Here is a 12,603-nt window from a genome sequence, read left to right as displayed (position 1 = left end):
GGTTAGAATCAAAGCCCGGGATAGGGGAAAGAGCATCACGGCAGTAGACAGTATGCTGTAATGGCGGAGACTGGATGTGGATAGTGGAAAATCCTTTGGAAATACCAGAACTACGTCACAAGGGGAAAAGAGTTTATTAATTGTACAATTCTTAAGGATTGTCAAATACCAGCTGCTCAACATGTTGCGAGCCCTGTTTTTCAACTTAATCAGACTTTTTTCGGAGTTATTGGAGGATACTTTCGGAAGGAGATTCTCTTTCCCTGAAAATTTGAGCCCTTTTTTATTAGATTTAGTGGCTCCAGTTTTGGTTCGAAATTTATTGGATTTATTGTATTGGATGTTGAACAATTTACTATGCAAAAGTTGAATTAAACCAAATTATTTTATTCTCAGGTAAGGTTATAGGTTATGAACCAGGGAGCAGCTTGGTGTAGTTGTCAATTGCCTTAAAAAAGTTTGTGTGAATTAAGATCAGCCGATTTGGATCTTGCAAATTGTTGAATGTTGGAATCTAACCGAAATTTGTTTGTTAGTTGTAATTTGAGTAACATTCTGATTTTTTACTTAAATACATCACACTTTGTATTAAAAACACAATAGTTTATATTGAAGATACGTATTTATTTTAAAAAAAAATATGGTTTTGATATACAATGCTTGGATGAACTTAATCTTTACTCATAAATCCTTATAAAAGTTAACCGTTACGTCATGCTTTTCATTAGCAATTTTAAGTTTCGCCTCCCGTTTCGCCTCTTTCGACACTAGCTGTTCATTTCTACGTGTGTTTAATTGCGTATACGACACCATCGAAAAATGAACAGCTTTGTCCACCAAATCTTCACTCTGCAAATGATCTATGCAAACTATCAACTCGTAACTACCCCGATTGTCCTTCCTGGCAGTGCGGCCCTTGATTTGCGTCTCCTCCTTAACGTCCACCGAAAAGAAGGTCTGAATGACGTGCACTCCTCCATTGCTCTCAACCGCCACACTCGACTTGTAATCCACACCCCGACCCATCTCGCGAGTCGCCAGCGTGATCGTCCGACTCACCCCGGCATCGTTGATGAAGCGTTCCTTGTCGGTGGGATCGGTATTAACGGTCAGCACGTTCAGTCGATCCAGCTGGGCCGCAAATTGCTGCTTGAAGGCGTTGATCTTGAGGTCGGTGTCGAACACGACCAGAACCGATCTTCTCGCGTAGACCATCATGTTGATCCGGCCAAAGATGGCGTTCATCCACTCGTTGACGGTGTTCAAACAGCTGAAATCTTGCGTTTCGTTGAACTTGAGGTTGGATCCGCCGAAAAACGATGGCATCACTGACAGGTCCGTTATGTTGTAGTGATCTTTGACGACCTTCTTTTCGTAGCTGCTTAGGGTTGTTAGGGTTCCCGACACGCCTAGGATCAACGGGAAATTTTCGGGGAGTTTGGCGTAGGACATACTCCCAAGGTGGAATTTAAAGTATCCGTAGTTGGGCAATCCTTGCTCGAAATTGAATTTCTTGAGACGAAAGTAGATGAATGTGTTATAATATTCATGGAATGTGTTTTCAGTGTAACTCCCAAAATCCGTTTTAACAGTGATATTTCCTGATTGATTCAATTGAAATTGATTCAGAAAGCTATCATCGTGTTTCATTTTGTCAACAGTTTCTGCTGTTGATACCATGTCATCGAGATGTGATGAAAAAAGATCAAAGTTTGAATAATATTTGATTGAACTTTGATTTTTTGTTGATACAAGTAAAGAGTATTCGCCAGTCTTGTTCCTCAACTTTTTAAATTCAGCGATAGTTGCATCGCTGTTGTTGTTTATAAAACAATCAACTGATTGTCGAATATTCAAACTTTTCTGTTGCACAAGTTCCCATATTTTAAGCTGAATTTTATCTAAACCGGGAACACTTGGAAATGATCCAATGCCCATATTTTCTCCATACAGCTTTTCGTCGAAAAATACATCAACTTCATCAATTAGCAAAATGGGATTCATTCTTACATTAACATACGATTTAGCTTCTTTCGGCAGTCCAATACAATGGTGAACGTACTTTTTGGCGTTCCCAGCTACCATGTCAAAATGTTCCTGTGCTGCTTGCTCAAATGTCTGATAAGTTATGTTCCAACGAATTCCAAAATAATAATAAAACTCTTTGAAATCTTTCTCATCCCTTGTCGCCAGGTACTCGCTGTAGCACATGACCTGCACGGAATGTCCACAAAGTGCCAGCACGGCTGCCACCAGCGCCAGAACCAGCGATTTGCCCTGCCCTGTCAACACCTGGGCCAGATGCTTCCGGACACCCGGAGTCACCTTTTCCGCACTGAGCAGCCGTGAGACACAGAGAATCTGAATGCAGTGAGGCTTCAGATATTGTCCGGAACTGGCTACGTCCTTTGAAACATGCAGCGACCAAACCGCACTCAGCCCAGCCAACAACACTGGCATTACGTTGAACTTGAAGTCGACGTTCCATTTATCTGCCAAATAGTGTCGTTTGTGGCGTTTTACTTCGGCGACAATCGGAGCAATTCTTGCCGTCGTTTCAAGAGTGTCATTTTGAGTCATGTACTTTTCAAACTGTTCACTGTACTTGCGGTAGAACAGACGCAGATACTCCTCGTTGAAGTCAGACTCGTTGCTTTCTCTGAAAAGCTTCAACGCAGTATCGATGTCGATCACGTTGAGATTCCTGATGTACCAGTATGACTCCTTGATTAGGGTGATTCTCTTCTTAAAGTCCTCGAAGGAGCTGCTGTCGTTGGATACGGTGACAAACGGTTTGGTGTTTTCTTCCAGGAACCGATCGAAACTGATGTAATCCGCTTGTTCTTTGAGGTACAACAGAGACTTTCTGACTGAGGTTATCAAAAGCCCAGTTGCGATCAACTGGTCCGACTCTGTGAGTACAAGACCATCTTTCCAGTGCTTCTTCTCCTCCATACTGTTGATGCACTTCAACAGTGCCTTGATTGTCTCAACCAAGTAGTTGCGTGGTAGTTCAACATCCTCAAACAACACCCGATACACTCGTTCAAACTTCTCAAAGTCCTTCACCCGATAGCACTGCTGATCGCTGTCCTTCCACTTGTTTTCCACGACGCTGATGACTCCCTTCCGCAGAAAGATGTCCGCAAAGTCCGTCGTTGGCATCCTCACGAACCAGTCCAGCGGCAGATTGTGAACATCGACGAGCAGCTCCTCGTACACCCGGCAAAAGCTGATCAGATCCGCCAGCTTGACGTTCTTGTCCAGCGCCCCGGCCAAGCACTGCATGAGCAGCGATTGAACGGCCTCCACCTCGTGCTTGAAGCAATCTCCCGGCAGTTTGGCCTCCAACCCGTCGATGGCATCACTGCGCTGTTTCCAGTACTGAGCAAACACCTCGATCAAGTCACGATAGTCCGTGAAGGACATACGGCCCTCGAGCGATGCCCGGTTCATGTAGCCGATCTGCTTCATGATGATGTAGTTGTCCTGTTCGTTCTTTGGATGGACAAACGGGCCAGCTTGTGCTACGAAGCGGATCGTGTTGTGGGTGATCACCCGAAGGGACTCGAGCGAATCCAGTGACATCTGGCCGGAAAGCGAGTAGTTCATGTAAAGCTTGAGCAGCGCCGAGCTCAGCTTCACGATGTGTTCGTCGTTGGAGAAGAACTGCGCAATGGTGTCGTCCAGCAGGCAGATCCACACGTGCAGCTCGTCTGGCAGCACTGTTGATTTTTTGTTGCGTTGATGTCCGAAAGCTTTGTTGGCATGTTCAATGACTTGTTTGTATTCCGGGTTTGATTCGATGTTTTCAAAGATCTTGAACTTGTACGGGAATCGTTCGCTGGAGGTTGGCCTTCCCACTTCGAAGTGGTTGAGCAACTTGAGCAGTAGATTCAGTTCGTGATCGAGGCATTTGTCCAGTGCGGATGACTTTAATCTGCGATTGAATACGTTCTTTCGCCAACCTGTTGCAGCATCGTAGTGCAAAATTTTCTTTGTTGACGTTTTCGCTGCAACTTCCTCACTTACATCCAATACGCTTTTACAGAGGTAGAAAAAGATTTGGTTAGTAAATGGCAACACTGGTTGCAGCTGATTCGTTGAGAAATGTTTGATTCTTTGGAAATATCGATCGACCATAGCGAACATCATCGACTTTACCAACGTGTTGTCCATGGCGTTGATCATATCCGAAAACAGCTTCAAGTCGTATCTCGTCACAAAGAGGACACTTTTGCCTTGCAACATGGTCAAGTGGACCCTCATGATGTCAGGGGCAATTTCCAATGCCTTCGCTTTGTGGGACTCAATTCCAAACCGAACATTTTCACGTAGAATATCAACACAGCTTCGTGACCTTGAACCTCCCAAAAAAGAGTTGATCACATTGAAGACCCTGTTTCTGGTTGTTTGCCGGGACTCCATCTCAAAGCATCGCATGAGTACTTGCTTCGTTTGTTCAGCCATAAAAGTGTTTTTCTTGATTGAAGTCAACATTTTCTGACTATCTTGATTGGTAAATTTCAAAATGTTTTCCAGCTGAAACAGGTCCTCAGCGTTCTGCACGTTATCAATCGTATTGGCAAACACTCCCTTCAAATACTCATCACACGACTGCTTCACCTTCTCGACATCGATGCGATGTTCGTCGAGAAGCACTTTTGTCACTTTTAGATTCTTCCTGAGAACTCCCTTGGCAAAGTTGAACGTAGTCGCCAAATCCAGCTCTTCCAGCTGTCTGACCGTAACTTGAGCAACGTACTCATTGGACGATGTCAACAGTCCCGCTTCTCCGTGCAGCTTCCACATCACCCCACCTTCCTTGAACTTCGCAGAGTACAGCAAATTCCCCTGACCACAATCAACTTCCGGTCGACGTTTCACAAACTGACTACGATCAGCGTTGTACAGCTTGCCACACTGTCGGAGACAATTCTTCGGCAGATTTCCATCCGTTTGTGGCTCTTTTTGCTGAGTATTCACAACATTTCTTTCGTGTTGCCGTCTGGGTGTATTCCCTTTAGCGCCATTTGCATTTTTGAATTTTGCATCTTTTTTCTCGTGATCTCCCTTGCTAGTACTTGGCTCTTCCACCGGCTTAGCTCCCTTCGCCGCACCCACATTGCATTTGATCATGTCCTCTATCAGTTGGTCGGTGAACAGATTGATAGGCTTTGGATTCGCTACTTCAACCTCAGCACTATCAACGTTTTGAGATCTTGAAGATTCGGCATTTTTGTCCTCATCCGTTTGATTGGCACCGTCCGGCGAGGCACGATCGACTTCACTTTCGCCGTCCTTCATGATCTAAAATTGATAAAACAGAGTTCACAACTTGTTATCTAACTAAGAATCAAAGAAATAATTAGAAAAAACTTGCATCGAAACACACTTCAATCGCTGCTGGAGACAACTCGAAGACTGAGCAGAAGAGAGTTAACGGCTGCAAAAAAAGTGCTTACTTTCGCTGTTTGCGCCGGCTTAAAATAAACACATCTTGAGACGTCGTCGTGGGTGTATGCATTGAAAAGGACTTAAGTGTGTTTGGTACTTGCTTTGTTTTTATTCTACCAGTGTGAAACATGTGCGCTTCTCTTGGTATTGGTGTGTTTATGTGGTACCTACGACGTATTGGAAACTTTGTCCAGTTATGACTAATGATCCACTCCAGAATTCTTATCAAGTGTGGCGATTCGAATAAGAATGAGTTTTGTTGTGTGAAGTGCTTATAGAAAGCACTCTTCTAGCATATTGCGTTTTTGTCGCGCAGTAAAACATATCTTAAATATGATTATTATTATTTGTATATGTTTGTACCGTAAACTGGGGTGACTTTGATAGCCCGGGGTGACTTTGATAGGTTTTCCAAATGCCCGTTAAATTGATATCTCAACATTTTTGAGAATTTTGAGTAGGTAAGCATTAAAAGATAGCTTATTATCGAACATATATGCAAAAATGTGACTGTTACATTGGATGTATCAAAATTAGTGGCAAAATCAAATTTCTATCAATGTCACCCCGGGCTATCAAAGTCACCCCAGTTTACGGTATTACCTCACACAACCAAATGAGTTCATTCTGACCAGAAGACCGAGTCGACAAAATCCGTTTGCAATACAACTTCATTAGTGCAGTTTTGTATTACATTACAAACACTGACCAACCAAGCTAAATACTGATAATGAAACTTGGGTCATTCTCTTTCAACTTACACAGCTGTTGGCACGACTTTTTTTTAAGGACTTCGTTGTGTATTTTTGTATTTTTGTATTTTGTTTTTTTTGTATTTTTGTATTTTTGTATTTTTATATTTTTGTATTTTTGTATTTTTGTACTTTTGTATTTTTGTATTTTTGTATTTTTGTATTTTTGTATTTTTGTATTTTTGTATTTTTGTATTTTTGTATTTTTGTATTTTTGTATTTTTGTATTTTTGTATTTTTGTATTTTTGTATTTTTGTATTTTTGTATTTTTGTATTTTTGTATTTTTGTATTTTTGTATTTTTGTATTTTTGTATTTTTGTATTTTTGTATTTTTGTATTTTTGTATTTTTGTATTTTTGTATTTTTGTATTTTTGTATTTTTGTATTTTTGTATTTTTGTATTTTTGTATTTTTGTATTTTTGTATTTTTGTATTTTTGTATTTTTGTATTTTTGTATTTTTGTATTTTTGTATTTTTGTATTTTTGTATTTTTGTATTTTTGTATTTTTGTATTTTTGTATTTTTGTATTTTTGTATTTTTGTATTTTTGTATTTTTGTATTTTTGTATTTTTGTATTTTTGTATTTTTGTATTTTTGTATTTTTGTATTTTTGTATTTTTGTATTTTTGTATTTTTGTATTTTTGTATTTTTGTATTTTTGTATTTTTGTATTTTTGTATTTTTGTATTTTTGTATTTTTGTATTTTTGTATTTTTGTATTTTTGTATTTTTGTATTTTTGTATTTTTGTATTTTTGTATTTTAGTATTTTAGTATTTTTGTATTTTTGTATTTTTGTATTTTTGTATTTTTGTATTTTTGTAATTTTGTATTTTTGTATTTTTGTATTTTTGTATTTTTGTATTTTTGTATTTTTGTATTTTTGTATTTTTGTATTTTTGTATTTTTGTATTTTTGTATTTTTGTATTTTTGTATTTTTGTATTTTTGTATTTTTGTATTTTTGTATTTTTGTATTTTTGTATTTTCTATTTTTGTATTTTTGTATTTTTGTATTTTTGTATTTTTGTATTTTTGTATTTTTGTATTTTTGTATTTTTGTATTTTTGTATTTTTGTATTTTTGTATTTTTGTATTTTTGTATTTTTGTATTTTTGTATTTTTGTATTTTTGTATTTTTGTATTTTTGTATTTATGTATTTTTGTATTTTTGTATTTTTGTATTTTTGTATTTTTGTATTTTTGTATTTTTGTATTTTTGTATTTTTGTATTTTTGTATTTTTGTATTTTTGTATTTTGTATTTTTGTATTTTTGTATTTTTGTATTTTTGTATTTTTGTATTTTTGTATTTTTGTATTTTTGTATTTTTGTATTTTTGTATTTTTGTATTTTTGTATTTTGTATTTTTGTATTTTTGTATTTTTGTATTTTTGTATTTTTGTATTTTTGTATTTTTGTATTTTTGTATTTTTGTATTTTTGTATTTTTGTATTTTTGTATTTTTGTATTTTTGTATTTTTGTATTTTTGTATTTTTGTATTTTTGTATTTTTGTATTTTTGTATTTTTGTATTTTTGTATTTTTGTATTTTTGTATTTTTGTATTTTTGTATTTTTGTATTTTTGTATTTTTGTATTTTTGTATTTTTGTATTTTTGTATTTTTGTATTTTTGTACATTTAAGTTCATTGTTAGAATAATATTTGATTGAAATATACTACTCCATACCAAATGTATAGAATCAAAATTCAAAGTAGCCTCTTGGAACATAACGAAATCAACCACTTCTCAGGAAAACATTTTGTTTTCCCTCTCTTTACCTCAATTTCCTTCCTAATTATTATCTTTATTATTATCAATCTCATTAGCTTTGCTTATAAATATTCAATTAGAAGCCTGCGGTGCAGTTAAAAATGGCGCAGGTGCAGAATGACCAACCATCTTTCCAACATTAGCCAGCCATTCCACTGAAAGAGGTTTCCCCCGTTGGTGAGCAGTGCAATTGTTCATGTGCAAAATGCACATAATCCTGTGCACAAACACAAAGCAAAACACACCCATAAAATACCACCTTCACCACTGCAACATGCAAGTTTTTACACGCCACATCGCAAACCCGCTTTAACGACCGGCACCCCAATAAAATAATTCAAAATTATTTCATTCAATGCGAATTTGCCCCCTTTTAAGTTCGTGTTTTGTTCCAACCCAAAGTCTGGCCAGTGGCCATCAACGTTTTACCACACCGGGCCAGCAAAGTCGTCGTCGCATTAATGGAAGGGGGCGCAAAAAAAGGGCAAACATTTTTATTTGTCTTCCCACCCACCTTTCCTCGATGAAGAAATGCACTTTTGATTGTAGAGGGAGAGACCGGGAGGGGGAACAGGGCAAATGCGTTTAATCCACTTTTACTTGACACCATTCAATGGGTTGGATGTTGAGAATGGTTCCGAATGAGGGATTTGGGGGAAAAGATGACCACGCCCTTAAGCGAGCAGTTGATAGTGAGACGATTGTTTGAATTAATTATTTAAAACTTGTTTTATACAAATGGATCAAGACGATTCACCTTTAAGTTAATTAAACACCTCAGGTTGATTTTTATTTTATTTATTTTTTGCTCAGTTGTTTGGTGTTTATTTATTTTTTGAATTTTCTAAAATTCAGTTGAATAAAGATCAATTTTGTCAAATTTCTTACCAATTAATTTGAATTATATTATCTTAAAATCAATTGAAAACCCTGCCACAAATTGATTAGTTGAAACTAACCAACCAAACTTACTAACCGAGATTTTCCATGGGTAGCCCCTACAATGGTGGTGGTAGTGGATCACGGATATATGAAAAAGACAAAATTTGTTATGTTTTAGCGCATAAACTATCCTGACAATTCCAAAAAACAAACATCAATAAACAGCCTGTACCTTTACAAGATCGATTCCCAGCGCTCTGAGAAGTTTTTCTCTTTGCCAGAAACTTTAAAAATCATCTGAATCAAGCTGAACTTCCAGAATATATTTCGTAAATAATGTTTCAAATCACTTATAGTTTAGGCACAGATTTCATTAACTTCATGTTTTCAATCTTGGCATGTATCTCGCCAAAATATGTGAAGAAAAATTGAATGTATTTAAAACTTGCTGAGCTGACAAGAATACAACACATATATAAAAAAAACATGTATGATTGAGCTCATAACAAATTACAATAAATTATTTTGAATTATACAAAATCGTCATAAGATTAGCTTGATTCAAATAGAAAAGTTAATTAGAAGCATTTCGATTTGTAAATGGCTTTATTAGCATATCAATCAATACAAAATAAACATTTCACTACCTCAACAATCTAGTTCATTAATGTGTATCTTGAGAAGGATTTTTTTTTCAATTTGGTGTCTTTGGCAATGTTTAATATTGGGATATTTAAAATATTGGTAAGGCCGTTGCAAATATTTTTAAAAGTTATGTGGCCCTCCTCCCCTTCCCTTCTAAATCGGTCCAAAAAATTAGGGGGCAAAAATAATATTTTTTCAAAAAACTTCAAAATTTTAAAGGAAACAGTAGTCTAACCAACTACAATTTGAAAAGATTTTGAGATATTTTGAAAACTAATGATTGCAAAACAACTGGGCAGGTGTAAAATGCATTTTTAAACACCTATTTCACTCAAATGGTAATACCGTGGTTTGTAATTTAAATTTTTATATTTTTTTATTTTTTTACCCTAAATGCAAAGCCTCTGGAATCTTGTAAAATGCAATAAACACTTTTTTTATTTAAACGATGAAACCATGGCTCGTAATTACCTTCTGTGTTATTAGAGAGTCGAAAAGTACCATCAAATTCCCCTTTAAATAACTGGTTCCATCATTTTATACAGTCGAGTAACGTAAAAATGGTAGAATTTTTCAAACTATGTCTGTATTAGTTCCGATTAAAAGTACGTTTTTCGGTTTTCGCCATCAAATCGGGCTTTCAATTTTACATAAAAGTCCCTTCGACGCCAAATTTTTAAACCATCACCAGGCTGGAAATTATAGAAAATCAAATTCGATACCAGATTTTCCTCATCCTAAAATTTAGCGCAAAAGATACCATTGTTAATCCCTCAAAACATTTAAAAATAAAATATGAAATGGAATTATGCATTTTGAGGATTGATATTTTAATTATATATTTTTTTTAAAAAATCCGGATTTTTCTGAGCTCTTTTTTCTGAAAAGTCCGAATCAAAACTTAAAACTTTGCCCAAGACACAAAATCGATCAGAAAATCCGTTCTCGAGATAAAGATACCTGTATGGAAAAACTTATGATTCAAAATGGCTTCGTTGACAAAAGGGAAGAATGTACCGTAAAACGAGGTGCCTTTGATAGCCGGGGTGACTTTGATTTTTCCGCAAAATGAGGAATTCAAATTTTACACAAATTATAATGGTATGGAATCATACTGACCGTGGTAGATAAGTGTTCAAAGTGCTACTAAAAGAAGTTTTCATAAAATTTTGACAAGTTTAAAAAGTTCACTAAGTATAAAATGTTGATGAATAGTATTATTTTGATACTCTCAAAGTGTCATGGTTTTTTCAATAAATATGATTTCGAATCGAAAACGGAATGCATTTTCGGATTCTTTGGACAATTTTTCACTAGGAGTAGGTGAAATAAGTTTGTAAATAATAAATATCATGTGTTTTGAAACATAATTTAAAATACTATTTCATAGGCACTTTCAGTAGAACAAATTCATATAAAATGTGAAAACTTTTTAATCGTGCTTCGAATTCCGATTATAATGTAATTTGAATCGATAATTTTATAACCAATACTAGTTTTAACTTATTTCGTGCAAAATTATGACTTTTAAATAATTTTACCTAAAATTCATTTGTATTTCTTTAAAAAGCTTATAAACTTAGTTATCTAATTCTAAACATTGAATTTGATCATTGTTTCTTAGAAACTATTTCACTAACCTTATTGATGGTACATTTGATATAAAAATAAAATTTGAACACCTTAAATCTGATTTAAACATGAAAAACTATGACTGTCACAGTCACCCCAGGATTCAAAATATAAATTTTTTACGCAACTATTTTATAAAACATTTTTGAAAAAACTTTTTTTTAATAATGCATGGACCTTGTATGGCCAACCCCAGTACATGTTTCAAAAATAATAATATTGAGAAAAACCTCAACAGTTGGAAAATATTCCAAAAATTAATTGAAATCCCATCAATGTCACCCCGGTTTACGGTATTTTCAAAGGTTGATACAATCAAAAAAATAAAATATTGAAAATCTGGAAAAATAATCGTATAAATCGCGAAAATGACTCAAATAATACATTCAAAAACAAATTTTATATCAAAGAATATCAAATTCTGTTTTTTTTTTTTAAATTTAACTTTTCAAATTGAATATTTCAATTGCAAATAACAAATCGGCTTTACTCGTAGGCAGTTTTATTAGGATAACTATTTCTTATTCAATAAAAATGGAAATCACTTTTTCCACTTTCCCACCCACCCCTCGCAAAGCCCAACCGATCACCCACGTTCACTGTGCCCCGTCGGTCCAGTAATTTATTGCCATTATTTTCTATTTACATTCGCAGATTGTTTTCATTTGCAAATGGTTCCCACACAGCGAAATATAATTTATGTATCACTGAGACGTGCCGTTTCGATCACCCACACCGTACTCGACTCCACAGCAGAATCAATGTGTTTTTCCGCAAGGGGGGGCAACCCCTTGTGTTCGACGATAATAATCATGGCAAGCAAAACGCCTCCACCCGAAAATTGATTGCTTCCTTCGTCCAAGAGTCAAGACCAAACCAGAATTCGGCCTGTTTCAGCAAAAACTATCACCCCCGAGGGGAGCTTATCTTGGCCAAACGGGCTCAAATTAATATTATTTATCTCGGGGAGCAGCTCCGTGAAATAAATTCATGATTGTTTCTTCGGTTTGAGACAAAATTTTAAATTTATTCGCATTTTATCTCAATCTTTGGGAGGAATTGTCCTAGCAGCAGCAGTTTACATGGTCCATTTGGTTACGATTTGAGCCAAATAAATCACCACATTACCAATGCAAACATCTTCTTCTTGCTTGGCTTTCTTGGAGGGGAAAAACCACCGTCTCGGTTGGCAGCAAAGGTAAGCTCGTTGTGTTTTTCCGGGAAAGTCACGACGAAAAAAGGGTTGAAAGATGGTCGGCAGATGTTGGTGCTCATTGCTGGTTACCATCTTGGAGGAAATTTCGCTTGAAAGACTACGCAAATAGTTTTTAATTTGAAATTATGAGTTAAAATTTCATATCCACAAATCTCACAGTTCTCATCTTCCTCCCCAAACCAAAACAATATCCATAAAAGGATTTGGCTGCTCAGAGCCCATCACCAAAAATGCGATATTCGG

At 35.7% G+C, this 12,603-nt stretch overlaps 2 protein-coding genes across 3 annotated transcripts in view; both read right to left on the bottom strand.

Annotated features, from left to right (window-relative positions):
- The window catches only part of LOC6048064, a 381,930-nt gene that overhangs the window by 22,967 nt on the left and 346,360 nt on the right, over positions 1–12,603 (bottom strand). The gene's annotated exons all lie outside the window — the stretch shown is intronic.
- Positions 613–5,488, bottom strand: LOC119768795. 2 transcript variants are annotated; one of them, XM_038260009.1, is made up of 2 exons: positions 5,384–5,488; positions 613–5,310 (listed from the first exon to the last, which is right to left on the bottom strand). In XM_038260009.1, the coding sequence occupies exon 2, from the start codon at positions 5,305–5,307 to the stop codon at positions 682–684; it is 4,626 nt and encodes a 1,541-aa protein (XP_038115937.1). In that variant the 5' UTR covers positions 5,308–5,310; positions 5,384–5,488; the 3' UTR covers positions 613–681. The 2 variants fall into 2 exon arrangements, with proteins under 2 accessions (XP_038115937.1, XP_038115938.1); XM_038260010.1 differs by having other exon boundaries at positions 5,396–5,480.

The sequence above is a fragment of the Culex quinquefasciatus genome, chromosome 3 (genome assembly GCF_015732765.1).
Source record: "Culex quinquefasciatus strain JHB chromosome 3, VPISU_Cqui_1.0_pri_paternal, whole genome shotgun sequence".
NCBI classification, from domain to species: Eukaryota; Metazoa; Arthropoda; class Insecta; order Diptera; family Culicidae; genus Culex; species Culex quinquefasciatus.
This window is presented reverse-complemented; position numbering and strand designations above follow the sequence as displayed.